Source organism: Marmota monax, unplaced genomic scaffold, assembly GCF_021218885.2.
Source record: "Marmota monax isolate L192 unplaced genomic scaffold, Marmota_monax_Labrador192_F-V1.1 WCK01_AAM20220418_F8-fsc00147, whole genome shotgun sequence".
Taxonomy (NCBI): domain Eukaryota; kingdom Metazoa; phylum Chordata; class Mammalia; order Rodentia; family Sciuridae; genus Marmota; species Marmota monax.
Window position 1 is genome coordinate 1,516,448 of NW_026693552.1, and position 15,088 is coordinate 1,531,535.

A 15,088-nucleotide genomic window follows, 5' to 3' on the forward strand; every position below is an offset into this window, starting at 1 on the left:
TCTGTCAGGGCATGGCAGGAGATGGGGGACTACTGAAAACTTGAAGAACTGAAGAACACCCAATGAATATAATTACAAAGAGGTTATTTATTGTTAATCTTGTTAGCAAAGTTGTCTCAGGGAATAATGAGAGCTGTATTCAGATTACTGTCATTTGGGAATGAACAAAAGAGGAGGAAGTGGGATAGAAAATTCTTGAAGGGTGATACAGTGAAAGAGGAGAGCTTGATACAGGTGGTCAAAAAAATCACAGAACCTGGAGGTAGTTTTTGTTCTATTTTATAAAATGGAAGAGACTTAAAGATCCATCTGCTGATGAGGAGTGGAGGCAGAAATTGGCAATGTAGGAAAGAGAATAACTTGATTTGTGGTTTATGTGAAGGCACTAGTCTCTGCCCCATTTGTAAAACCAGTTCTTTACCAGTCACTAAGTTTTTTACCAAAGGGGATGGGGGGAGATGGGATGTAGGATTCTCTGGATAGTTAGTGAAATTGGCCAGGCTTCTTCCCTGTGGGCAAGGAATTCTCGTCCTGAGATTCCACTATCCCCACTCCCCAACACACATACATTACTGGGGATTGAACCTAGGGACACTATCCCATTGGGCTATATTGCCAGACCTTCTTATTTTTCACTTTTGAGTCAGGCTTTCACTAAGTTGCCCAGGGTGTCCTCAAACTTGGAATTGTCTTGCCTCAGCCTCCCTAGTTGCTGGGATTACAGGTATGTGCCACCACACCCAACCTTAAAATGTTGGCAGAAGGCAACTGGGTACACAGCATACCCAGTAATCCTCAGGCAAAGTGTAGGGGGCAGGGCAGGAGTTTTTCCTCTTTTTCATGTGAGTACTACATAAAACCAGGTACTGTGGTGCACACCTGTAATCCCAGCTACTCTGGAGGCTGAGGCAGGGCAGTCACAAATTCAAGGCCAGCCTCTACAATTTTGCAAGACTCTGAATAAGTTAAACATTTCCAAAATATTAATTATCATAAGCACAATGCCAGAGATAAATATCTGTATGTTCTCCCCCAAAACATTTACCAAACACCAAAAGCCAGTGTGGCTCATCATTTTCTTAGGCAAGACTTCATCAAGAAAATAGATTAAAGCTAGGATCTGGGGTGTTGCTCCGTGGTTAGAGAGGGTACTTAGCATACTGGATGCCCTGAGTTGATCTCCAGCATTGAGAGAGAGATATGTACAGACACTTTGCCCTTGATTCTTCCAAAGATGTTTCAGATAAGCTCCCCAAAGTAAATCCTTCTAAGATGAAAGTCCAGAGATGCAGCATTTGGTCTAGTGATTTCAGAGAAGGAATGAAACTTGGACTCTCAAGAGGTAGTTGAACTTCTAATGAGACAAACCCATATCAACAATGGATGGTGCCAGAAAATTAGCATCCTCTTTGATTATTTGAGGCTTCAGACCTCAGGAGCCCACCTGGAAGAGCACACAGGAGTTCAGAACACTTGCCTGTCTAAAAGCATATAGAGAAATCATCTTGCTTTGACTTTTTCTTTTTTGGTACTGGGACTAGAATCCAGAGCTTTATTCTTGTTAGGCCAGTGCTCTACCACTGAGCTACATTCCCAGCCAGCGATGAATCCTATTTAGAACACAAACACTGAAATCTGAAAGTGATCTCTTCTTTTGGAAAAAATAAAGTGACTTGGAATGTAAGTGCTTATTGAATATTTGTTCAGTGTTAATTAGAAATGGTTGCAGTTAACTTAGAAAATGGTTTCATAGCCCAGTAAGTACATGGAAGGCTTGGTTTACTTTTCCTCCCATATTTAAATTGTTTTTGATTATAAAATTAATGACTAAAATATTTAATTTATGCAAAAAAACATTAGTAATCCTTAAGCTCACTAACCAGAGTGGTATCTATATATTTATTATGGCAGAGAATATTTTAGAGCCTTCTCTGAGGCAGGTGATAGGCCTTGTGTGTACAGACAGGAAAACCCGTTGTTCTGTGGAACATGTGGTTCAGCAAGCAAACAGGCAGTGACTTATGTTAAAAACTTACTTAATAATGTCAGGTAGTTGCAGGTTCTATAATGAAAGATTAAAGAAGGCAAAAACAATAGAGAATAGATATATACATTATTATTTTGCATATACTTGCAGAATTATTTTCAGAAAATTGTTTCATATTTTACTATATTCTGTTTTTTTTTTTTAATTTTTAAAACTTGGTCATATAACCATGTCATTACAGATAGATCACACAGTCACCAAATATTTAGTTAACATTTAAACATCTTGAAAGTAGCAGATTCAGTGCTAGGTTCTGTTAGTACACTTGGTGAGCTAAACAAAGGCCAAACTTTTGTGGTACTTATGGGCTAAATATATAGTTCTTCCCTGTCTATTGCTGTGTAACAGATTACTCCAAGATTCAGCATTTTAGAACAACGCCTTATTTCATGGTGTCTGAGGATCAGGAATATAGAAATAGCTTATGTGTATGCTTCTATTCAGAGTCTGTCATGAGGTCGCAGTCATCTGGAGCAAACCCAAGAGAGCTGAATTCTGGCTTCTCAATGGGAACAGCCAATCTGTGTATTGGTACTTCTGAAAGGTTCAGGAATTAGCACATCCCATCCTTAGTAGGTGGTGGTGAAGATAACATTATAAACAGAAAGAGTAATTGAAAGTTAGTTTGAAAAGTTAACATCTAATTCTCTCTGCAGCCAGGATTATTGCTTCTAAACATTCCAAAAATTAAAAACAAAAGGATAAAGATGGCAAATTTCATAGCAGAATGGCATCAGACTTGTCAGAATCAATATAGAAGCTAGTGGACAAGGAGCCAGAATCAATGCTGAAGGAAATTATATCTAGCTTAGAATTTTGTGTCCAGCTATACTGTTGATGTATACATACAGGTAATGCATTTTCAGACATCCTAGATTTCCAGAAGTTCATTTCCCATGTCTTCTTTATTAGGAAACTAAGACCTGTGTTTCTTCATGAATCTCAGGTCTTTCACTGTCACCACTGGATTTTGGAGAAACGTGAGTCAGCCTTAGTTCCCTAAGAAATAAGACACCAGTCTGCCAGGAGAGGAGTGAAAGGATTGTCAGCATGATGGTAAAGAGAAGATGGCACCAGGCAGTGGGTCTTGCTAGAACATTCCAACAGGACATTTACTCAACTAGACAAGTGTTTGTGGTTAAACAACTATGTAGAAAATAAGGCAATGAGAGGGTACAGGTATTCCAGCTAAGAGTTGTTTTTGTTTTTTTAAAGAAGTCATGGTATGTTCCATAGTTCAGCTGTCAAGAGTCTATATAGATGTAATAATAACTGTGAGAAAAGGCACAATGCATGTGTATGGTTGAAGCAGTTAGGAGAAAGTAGTCAGTATGTTTGTTCAGGAAACCAACCTGAAAAGCTTCATCTGTCATGGTGAGAAGTTAGTACTTATGTTTGAAATTAAGTCGTACTAGAAGTTAAGCATATTCATAAGAAAAAGAGGTAAACACCAGAAAGATGGACTAAAACATTTGAAAATGTGAGGGGAAAATGAAACAAAAGAGAGTAGGTGGTATTATTTTTCACAAAGGGTTCAATAGTCTATATAGACTGTTTAAACTATGTGAAGTATATATAATCATATAATTATGAAGGTGTGTATTAAATTATGTGAAAGTTTATATAATTTTGAATAAAATTAAGCTAGACTTAAAATAATAAAGGGTATTTTGTTGTTATTGTTGTTGTTATTGTTTTGGTACTGGGGATTGAATCCGGGGCACTTCACCACTGAGCTATATCCACAGTCCTTTTTATTTTATTTTTTAAATTTTGAGACAGGGTCTTGCTAAATTCCTAAGGTTGGCCTTGAACTTGTGATCCTCCTGCCTCAGGTTGCTGGGATTGCAAGTATGTGCCATCCATGCCCAGCCAATAAAGTGTATTTATGTAAAAAGAGTTGAAACCAGGGAATGTTGCTATAGAACAGCAATAACAATTTAAGGACTAATTATGGGAACTACTACCTAAAAAAAGCATAGTACCATTTTTACTAGGAAGCTCTTGAAATTAAACCAAGTTTTTAGGTTTTCATTTATTTTTGGTAGTTAAGCTTTTATATAGATATATAGCTCACTTTTCTATGTTACCGGTCTTTCTGAAATGCCTTTAAAATGAGTTATATAAATTATAAAATCATGTAAATTATATAAATTCTTTCTTCCCATGAAATTTAAAAATTTGAGTTTTTTTTGGGGGGGGTATTGAATTCAGGGGTACTTTACCACTGAGCTACATCCCCAGCCCTTTTTATTTATTAATTTTTTAAAATTTTGAGACAAGGTCTTACTTAGTTGCTTATTAGGTCTTGCTAAGTTACTCATTCCTCAAACAGGCGATCCTCCTGCCTCAGCCTCCCAAGTTGCTGGGATTATAGGTATGTGCCACCACACTGGGCTCCCATGAACTTTTTATTAAAAGAAACAATTGAAGTTAATCTGAAGATTCAGGTTATGTATTTTTAGTGAAACGTTTTATACAGAATATCTATATTTTGGTTGTGCAGACTAGCACGAACATTCAGATAGGATTTTTATATCACAGTGTTTTTTTAATAGGTAAGTTTAATAGCTTGTATGATTCTGAGTGATTATGAACTTGGAGATCTTTGTTGTTCATAGTTACTCAACATTTTGTGACTGAGGTGCGGATTGAAATTTTTTTGTGTAATATATATAATTTTAAGTATGTAAGTCGGTAGGTATATCCTAGTGTAGGGAATAGCCTTAATGTGTATGCCCTTAGTGTATAAAGATTATGTTTGGAAAATAATTTAAGAACTTTTTCTCTGTTGATGAGGTTTCTGTGTTTAAGAGAAAGGAAAGTATTTTCAATTTGTTTTACTTTAAAATTGAAAATAAGAGGGTTAAGCTCAGAAATATCAGGTTTTTATTTTTTTTCTCCTCTCACATTAAGAGTTGAGAAGAAGAAACAGATCCCACGGAACATCGGAGTAGGGCAAATGAGAGATTGAAGTAGAACAGGAAAAAGATAAAACTGATATCCATAAATTCAAAGCCCTACTAGAAACAAGAGCAGGATGGATGTGAACAATGAGACACTATATGCCAAAGATGAAGGAATTTTCATGGAGTATTATCACTACTTACTCCTTTAAGATTTTTCTGCTACAGTCTCACAGTTATGTATTTTTGAAATCAAAAGTAAAATGAATATTAATGAATTTGTGCCTTGGGTTTGATATTAGGCTGAAGTTGTACTCTTGATTTTTTTGTTTGTTGTCTGATGATGTATAATTTTGAAAATAAGTAACTTAAAAGTTTTAGGCATTCCACCCTTTTGATAAGTATAACTGTAATTACTATTTGAGTTTCCTATACTATTATGAAGAGGGAATAATTAAGAAGTTAAAGAAGCACTAATACTTGAGAAAACAAATATGTTTTTATATATGTAAAGCTTGTAATTTTCCTGATTGTAAGGAAATTTTCAGATTGTCTTAACATGTTGTTGTTTACTTTTTGTTTTTGTATTTTTATTAAAGGTGGGAACAGAGAAAAGATCCTCATGGTAGAACGTATTATGTAGATCATAACACAAGAACTACTACCTGGGAGAGACCACAACCTTTACCTCCAGGGTAATGTAGCATCTTAATGTATATTCAGTTGTACTTTTTTCATACATGTAATGTTTACATTTATTTAATACAATATAGAGTGTATTAGGCTCTAAAGATAAAGACAGTAGCTGCTTAAAGTTTGGATAGTAGTTTTAGTGAAATAAAACCCATGTTATATTATCAGTGGGTTTAAATGAATGACAATAATGTGGTGATCCTGTCATAATTAAAATGAACTTTTGGTTTGTTATTGAAATATAAAGTTCATTTTAGTATCAAATAAGATATGGTAATATCTTATTTGATACTAAAATGAATATTTTTTAAAATATGGAATACAAAAAGAAATCTGGAAGGACTAGATATTTTGATTATCAAGGACAAAAAACATATTTTAAGCATAGGCAGAATGTTTAGCGGGGAATGTATAATTCAAATAGCTATCAGTGCAGTATTATGAAATATTATAGAAGAATTAAAAAGTTAGTAAGGATGCAGTTTGGGCATGACATTGAAAGATAGCCTAGAAGCTTCAACATTATTTAATATGTAATTTTTTTTTATTAAAACCCTCTATAATGTAATACGAGTTCACTTATAGTCATCTTTCTAGATCATCATTTTGAACTAGTCTATTATCTCTTATGTCATTAAATATTTTGATATAAAGTAGGTTAGATTACTATCTATGGAGAACTGTGTATATAAATGGTCTGACTTTACTGTAGTTTTAGTAATAAGCTTATGGAAAGAATTTAGAATTAGTCTTTGAAAGGATTCTGAAATAGTTATAGTATACTTAATGACAGATGTGTGGGAAAGGTGAGAGATGCACTGAACCCTGGATGGAGCCTGAGTAGAATTCTGGTTGGTAGAGGAATAGGGAAGGCCATTCTGTTCTGATGGAATATAAAAGAATGACAGCGTGAAACACAACACTCTTGGAACCAGCAGGAAGTAGTGACTTTGACTCTCAGGGAGCCCTTGAATATTCTCAGGGGGATGAGGCTGAAAAAGTAGATGGGTTCATTTGTATGTCATACAAAAGAGCTGTGCTAAGTGGAATGGAATGATTTCAACTGCAGTTCAAGAAGATAACTGACAGCAGTGTGACAGCAGAGGGCTAGTTAAGAAGCAACAAAAAGGGTTCAGTTCATTTAATATCCTGATGTAGGCAGTGATCACAAGGCAGATTGCTTGGTGTACATTAAGCACTCTCAGTAAATACTTATTAGAGAAAAAAAAGTGGGGGAGAAAGGGTAGTAGGATTGAAACTGTTAAATCAATGACCTCTCTTTTAGGCAGTGTTTAGAAATTATGTTAATTATGGAATGGTAAATGAATGACAAATATTTTATAGCTAAAATATTTTATAGTTTCATAGATTTTTTAAAGACTAAAATTTATTTTATGATTTTAAATCATTCTGAGTGAAGTATTAAAATTTAAAAATTTCCCTTTTTTGTTATTTCTTTTTTTTTTCTTTTTTTCATTTGCTTGTTTGTGTGGTACTGGGCATTAAACTCAGGGCCTCATGCAGTGAGCTACATCAATTATTTAAATTTTTATTTTAAGGCAAGATCTCACTAAGTTGCCCAGGCTGGACTTGAACTTGAGATTCTCCTGCTTCAACTTTCCAAATAGCTGGGATTATAGGCATGTGCCACGATGCCCACAGTATTTTATTTTCTTTTATTGTTTTTATTTGTGGTAGTTGGGAAAGAAGAGTTGATGATCGTGGAAGAGTTTATTATGTGGATCATAACACCAGAACAACAACATGGCAGCGGCCTACCATGGAGTCTGTTCGAAATTTTGAACAGTGGCAATCTCAGCGGAACCAATTGCAGGGAGCTATGCAACAGTTTAATCAACGATACCTCTATTCGGTAATTAGCAAATTATAGGATGTTAACTTTTTCTCTCAGGCATTTGCTCTTTTTGTACTTTAGTTATTTTCTAAAATGTTAAGTGTATTTCAAGGTATTTCCTAGTCAGTCTTTTAATAAATAATAATTTTTTTGGTAAATTTTGCATTCAAAAATTTTGCAGGTTTTGGAGCATTTCAGATTTCAGAGTTTTGAATAGGAATGCTCAACTCGTACTTTGTAAATAAGAAATTATGTACTGTGTGAATTTATCTTGTTCATTTATGGAACCTATCTGTATGCATGAACCTTGGGTGAAACAAGGCAGAATTAAGTATTAACTATGTATCAGAAGTATGTTCTACAAGTAACAGAAATCCCCTTAAAAGAACTGAGGTTTAGGAGCTGGGGTTGTGGCTCAGTGGTAGAGCGCTTGCCTTGCATGTGCGAGGCACTGGGTTCGATCCTCAGCACCACGTAAAAATAAAAATAAATAAATGTCTTGTGTCCAACTACAACTAAAAAAATAAGAGGTTTATTTATCACAGTAGAACATCAAATCTCGGGCAAGAGTTTAAGAGGAATACTGCATTGGCTTAGTAGTGCCGTAAAGTACCCAATTACTCTCTGCCTTTTAGTTCGCCCGTCCTTATTATGCATCATGCCTGTTTGTTTGAACATATGGAATTGCTGCCCTCTGAGCCTCACTCCCACAGTTAAGCAAGAAGAAAGGGAAAGGGGAATTGTTTTAGCTGGGTTTTATGTAGCAAGTTCTTGCCTATTTAGTGAGGCATACCCTCACCTTGACCTTCTGCCTATACTCAGTAGCCAGAATTTGTCACTTTATCAATTCAACTAAGGGACTGAAACAGGGAATGAAATATTTCTTATGGATACATTGCTATCTCAAACAAAACAGTGGGTTGGTTACCTAGCTAGGAGTAAAAATGCACATGGAGTATAATTAGCAATATCTGTGAAAAGAATAAAAAATATCCATCAATATACTTTATCATTAGGAAATTATTTTTCAGGTTATTATTTTTATATTCTTTTAGAATTTAAGAGATAATACTTTTTCTTCAGAACATATTTTTAGTTGCAATCATAAGCATACATGGAAAAGGTTTTTTAAATGTTTGAATATACAAAAATACTAAGTAAAAATAAAAGTTCATTTCTATAAAGATGAATCTGGAGTTTAATATTGGCTTTATTAAAGGACATTTATTTTAAAGAGCACTGTGATAGTTGTGTTTTTAAACAAATAATATTGCCTCATTTAAACACCATTTATGTGCTCTTTGACCATCTCATCTCACCCTTATAGATGATTATAGAAGGACTAGGAGATGAAAATACCGATATCAGTGTATTATTTCTAAATTGTTTTAGTAAAAACCTAAAAAGCTTATCAGTTGATAGGCTGCTCTTACGACGTATTTAGAACTCTGTGTCTTGAAATTGATATATTTATCTTATCTTTATTATATCTTTATTATATTTTTTAAGAATTATAGATTCTGCCAAGTGCTTGGCTTATTTCTGCTCTTCTGTTAAAATGCTGTTATTTGATTTTTTCTCTCAACCCCTTCCCTAATCAGGCTTCAATGTTAGCTGCAGAAAATGACCCATATGGACCTTTGCCACCAGGCTGGGGTAAGCTGATATGATGTTGGTAAAAATGTCTGTAAGATATGTCTGTATCAAATACTTTTATTAAATGCTATGCTCACTTTATTTATTTATTTAATTTTTAGAAAAAAGAGTGGATTCAACAGACAGGGTTTATTTTGTGAATCATAATACAAAAACAACTCAATGGGAAGACCCCAGAACTCAAGGGTATGTTTATACTTACTATAGTCATTTTGCATGCATCTGTAGATAACAATCAGTGAATCTTGAATGCTTACAAAATATTCACCTGTGATTATAACTTTTCTCTTTTAGCTTACAGAATGAAGAACCTCTACCAGAAGGCTGGGAAATTAGATATACCAGGGAAGGTGTTAGGTACTTTGTGGATCATAACACAAGAACAACAACATTCAAAGATCCTCGAAATGGGAAATCATCTGTGTAAGTAAAAACCTGTTCTCCTTAAATGCTGCTTAATGAAGACATGAGGTCCAGTCTCTAGTGTAGCCTCAGTTTAGCAACAAATTTTACCTTTTGGTTCAAGTAAATGTGCACAAGTCATAAAATACCTATCTTTGTTCTGTCCCATACCAGAATGGATTTGGCATGGAATTCCTTAATTATATTATATTATATGTAATATAATAACTGACAAATATATGCATAGTAGTTGCTACATTCGAGGATTATCCCAAGCACTTTATATATATTAGTTCATTTTTCTCTTGCCTTTGAAGTAGATATTGTTATTCTTCTTTATCAAGTAAGGACACAGGTGTAGTGAGTATACCTACTACCAAGTTATAGGACAAGTAATAGAGCTGTTTCCAGAATCTGTGCTTTTAGCTCTTATATCATACTGTTGCAAAATGAGGGTGAGATATTGAACGAAACTGAATTTCCCAAATAGATTCCTGAAGTAGTGGATAGGTCTCTTCTTCATCCTTACTCTGAGGTGTTATGTATTTGCATCACCAAGAAAATGGAAGCAGTCATAAGAAGTCTTTTGTAAATTTCTTCACATCTACCTGTCTCCCAGCACTCATCCTCCATCTTTCTTCTTTATTCCCAACTTGAGAACATCTCTAGAGCCCAGCTATATCTTATTACTTCTAATATTGCCATGTTGGTTTATTTACCATTGTCTGTCACCTGGAGAGTATAAGGGTCCTTGTTCTCTCTGCTTTCTAATCACACCTTCTGTGATGTTATGTTATTCTCTATATTGAAAGAAAATGTTTTTTTTTTTTTTTTTTTTTAATAAAAAGTCATTCCTTAGAACAAACTCCCGGCAATGATTTTCATGTGAATTAGAGCAAAAAAGCAGTTTTTAAAATGGCTTCTAAGGCCTTGTAGAATCTGATCCCTGTTAACTTTTAAGCTTCATCTCTATTTTCTCCTCATTGACTCTGAACTAGCTCCATTGGCCACCTAGCTATACCTTGAACATCTTAAGCTTCCACCTCTGAATCTTAGCCTTTATTCCCTCTGTTTGGTATGTTCTTTCTCTAAATACACATATAGCTTATGCCCTCTCTTTTTGTGTTTTTGCTCAAATGTCACTCACTGTCTATGAATCTTACACTCTTCATAATTGCAAAAGTCTGTCCCCATATCACTCCTTATCCTTTGTCCTCTTAATAAGACTTTTTTCCCCCTTTAGGAAGTTGTAAGTCATTTACCTCCCCCTTTTAACACACACCATTTGTAGTTTACTTATTCATTATGTTTCCTTTATTTCATCTTCACTAATACTTAAGTTCCATCAAAAAAGGCATTTTATTTATTAAAAAGTAATACTCTCATTTTCTAGAAGTATGCCAGGTACATGGCATACATTTAGTAAATATTTGTTGGATGAATGGATAACTAAAATGTACCCTAAGATGGTAAAAGTTTTTTGAACCTGTTAGCTTCTCAGTAGGAAAGAGACCCAAGCCTTCTCCCTGTGAGTCAAACCATATTATAAAACCTTCATTTCTAAATGCCATTCATATTGCCTTTTGTCTCACTGACCAACTGAGCCATGTGACCTGAATGTCATTTCTTGTTCCTAGGAGTTTGATTTTGCTTTGCTTATTATCTCTTCCAATATGTGTTTTGTTCAGGTTAGGTTTAAGATGTGATACAGTCGCCTTCCATGTTCCTTTCATAAAAATAGAGATTTTGTTCTCAGATTTAAGGATTAATGTAGGCTTTCTTTGAAATGGCCTTCAGTAGACCTTAATATTTCAATTATTAGTTAACACTAATATATGCAGTCTTCCTCTTTTTGAACATCTATGTCCTATTGCTGTATTAGCCCTATGATCCAAACCTCTGTTGGCCCACTAAATAAACCTTTATTTTTCTCCCAGCAAATAATATTCTTGGCTTGTGTGTAGGACTCTAGTATACTCTGACTTAATACTGAACATGAAATATTTAATTAATTTATTATAAATTAAAAAATACTTTGTTTTTTGTTTTCTTTAGAACAAAAGGTGGTCCACAAATTGCTTATGAGCGCAGCTTTAGGTGGAAACTTGCTCACTTTCGTTATTTGTGCCAGGTACTACAGTGGTAAATAAACCTTATCTTTATAATTGTTTCGTATTATCTTTATATTATACATTTATATGGCTTACATGATATGATACTATTTTTGTTTTTAGTCTAATGCACTACCCAGTCATGTAAAGATCAATGTGTCCCGGCAGACATTATTTGAAGATTCCTTCCAACAGGTAAGGAAGATTTTATCAGAATAAAATAATACTGTTGTCTTATTTTACTCATTTTAGGGTTTTAGGAATTTTAAACCATTTACAGGTAAAGGTACTAAAACTGAGAAGAACCATCATTCTATCATGAATTTCAATGTGTACTTACTAATATTAGATCAACTTGTTCCAAAGTGGTTTGTTTTGAAATTTATTTACTTGACTACAGATTTACTACATCATACAAAAAGTTTTGAAAACGCTAACAAATTAAGTTTAAAGATACTATATTCCATTTGAATATTTCATGAATACCTCTAATGTTCATTCTTTTCTCTAGGTTTCTTTTTAAATGTCATAGACTCAGAGTAACTTTGTCTGAGCATATTAAGATAGCAATACCCATTTACCTATCTCACAGTCACATTCTAGCCATTTATGGTACTATATTCTTTTTCATAACACTTAACTACTATCTTACATACATTTTATTCATCTCCCCTATCAGAATGTAAGCTCCAGGAGAACAAGGACTGTTTTGTTTACAGCTTTTTTTGCCCAGTTTCTAGAATTGTGCCTTGCACATTACAGGTATCCACCTTGAATGGATGAATAAATGTAGTATGTATGCCTTCCTGAATCATCTGTAGAATTTTAAAGATTAAAAATCAGAATACTTTTATTTTTTTTAACGATTAAGTAGAGAATTTTTCATATGAAACTTCTCACTCTCCTCCAAAGTATTATAGTGATGAGCCAAACTTTCCCCTGTATTCAGGTACATAGGGGTTTTATTTATTCTTTGTACAGGTCAAAATGAAATAACAACACTCTAAAGTCACAGAGGTGTTCAAATCCTAGCTTAGTTTTTACTAGCTGTTGGACTTGGAACAAGATAGATAATAGCTATTATCAAAACTTTGTGTTGATCATTTTAAGTGTGCATCTAAATTCATAGTAAACCATCTTGTCCTGCAGGAGAATCATGGTCTATTAGGAGAATCAGGGATTGAGCCCTTATTGTCCCTAAAGGAGAGGCCTGCTAGAGAGATGTGTTTCTAACGCAGACCTGCCAGTCTTGGCTCTGGTTCTGTGATGGAAGTAATTCATTTTTTTGTACAAAAAGTAAAGCCTACTTTAGTAACATTGATAGATGTACTAAGGATTATGAAAATTTGGTACAGGTACCTTTTTAATATATATTATTCTATGTACAAATGCATCATCATATAAATAATGATTATAGAGGAGTTACTTTCCTCCCAAGAGAGAGAATGTTTGGTATAAGTAGGGTGCAGAACAAGTTCTTTTGCCTCGTAAGTGTTGCTACTCAAGAAGATTTATCTGTTTAAAATAAAGAAAGATTTTGGTATGGTTTTGGAGAGTGAGAAGGAAGAGAATATTTTCTAACTTTAACAGCTTTCTGTGTCAAATTCTTTCTTCCTTTTTACTAGCCCAAAGTAGAACTGTAATTTAGTTCTAGAAGAGGGGAAAGAATATATTAAAGTGGGTCAGAGAAAGTTTAATGGATTATATCTAGCCATGAAAAAAAAAATTTCTCTCTTAAGTTAAAGGCATCTTTGCATTAGATAATGAAATGTGTAATTCTGAAAATATAGGTTAAATTTAAATTGAATTGTTTTGGAAGTAACTAGTGCCCATCTATGAGTGTTTAAATATTCATGTTTTTTATTTTAATTAGATTATGGCATTAAAACCCTATGACTTGAGGAGGCGATTATATGTAATATTTAGAGGAGAAGAAGGACTTGATTATGGTGGTTTAGCAAGGTAACATTAAAAAATATGTATCAGCTTTGAAATAAGTGTATCTTATTGTATGCAGTAGACGTATGCTTGAAAAAATATGTGATAATATTGGAGTATTTTTTTTTCCAGTAGCAATCCACCGTTATTTTTAAAAATAAAATATTTGTACAATTCTACAGGTAAATTTTATTATTACCTTTCTTAATTATCCTATTATGTATTTTCTCTGCATATATGTATAATATGTAAATGTACATATGTAAATCTGTGTTTACATTAAAATGGTATATGTTTATTGCTTTTAGTAGATTTAATTATACAATGTATAAAATGTAAGAATTTGTTTAGAGGACTGAGAGTATGGTTAAGTGATAGAGTACTTACCTAGTATGCAGGAAGCCTGCTTGTGATCCCCCATGATGAAAAAAGGGTAAATAATAATTTTTTACTTTTTATATGGATATCTTTCAGTGTCAGTATATATGTAAAGAGTGCATGCATACACACGCTAATACTTTTGTTCAGATGGTTACACAGTTTTTCATATATAGTGATATAATAATTAATGGATCAGCATAAGGTTATTTCTTAGTTTTTGCTGTGATAACATTGTATTTTAGTTTTATATTTGTATTTTCAATCGAGATTTCTTTTTTTTCCTCATTCACTAAAGATATTGTTAACAATAGACATTTGTGAAGCAATAAAGAAACCTATAACTTCCCATGTTTCATACAAACCTAAATTGACACTTTTTATTTATTTTTTTTAGCAAAACACTCACTAAATCTCTCCTAAGAATTCAACTTGTTTTTTCACAGAAACAACTCTCTTAACTCATATTTCACTGGTGTACAGAATTATGAAATCACAATTTTAATACAAGTAACAAAGAGTGATATAGAGTCAGGTACAACTGTCAGGGCAGAAATATGATATTGTAAGTGAGACTATCAGAATTTTATTTATGTTAGCATATTTATTCATCCAAAACATTAAACTTTTTCAGTAAAGAAACACTAGCATAATTAATGTTCATATTGCATCTATTGTGAATTTTTCTAAATTTCAGAGATGTTCAGACATTAAAAAGAAAGGTAGATTTTAGAGGTAAGGAAATGTGGTATGATTTTTCCAGTGTCTGACTTTATAACATTCGCAGTCTTGTCTGAACCCTTATTTGCCTTAACTGTTTGGGTCTAGTTTTGTATTTCGACAGTGTCCTCCCACAACTTTTTATTTATATATTTATTTTGTGGTACTAGGGATTGAACCCAGAGGTGTTTTACCACTGAGCTGCACCCCACTCATTTTTATTTCCTGAGACAGGGTTTCACTATATTGCCAAGACTTGCCTCAAAAAACCTTGTGATCCTCCTGCCTTAGCCTCCCAAGTAGCTAGGATTGATAGGCATGTGCCATTGCACATGTCCTATTTTGGCAGTTTTAATGCATATAGCCAGTTTTTCTATCCCAT

General features: G+C 33.7%; 1 protein-coding gene across 3 annotated transcripts in view; it reads left to right on the forward strand.

Annotated features, from left to right (window-relative positions):
• The window catches only part of Wwp1 (WW domain containing E3 ubiquitin protein ligase 1), a 110,894-nt gene that overhangs the window by 70,941 nt on the left and 24,865 nt on the right, over window positions 1–15,088 (forward strand). For all 3 annotated transcript variants that reach the window (XM_046458614.2, XM_046458616.2, XM_046458615.2), the window contains 8 exons: window positions 5,553–5,648; window positions 7,345–7,519; window positions 9,103–9,157; window positions 9,259–9,343; window positions 9,452–9,580; window positions 11,615–11,690; window positions 11,794–11,865; window positions 13,544–13,632. In XM_046458614.2, coding sequence (XP_046314570.1) covers window positions 5,553–5,648; window positions 7,345–7,519; window positions 9,103–9,157; window positions 9,259–9,343; window positions 9,452–9,580; window positions 11,615–11,690; window positions 11,794–11,865; window positions 13,544–13,632 — 777 coding nt within the window. The remainder of the gene's footprint in view (window positions 1–5,552; window positions 5,649–7,344; window positions 7,520–9,102; window positions 9,158–9,258; window positions 9,344–9,451; window positions 9,581–11,614; window positions 11,691–11,793; window positions 11,866–13,543; window positions 13,633–15,088) is intronic.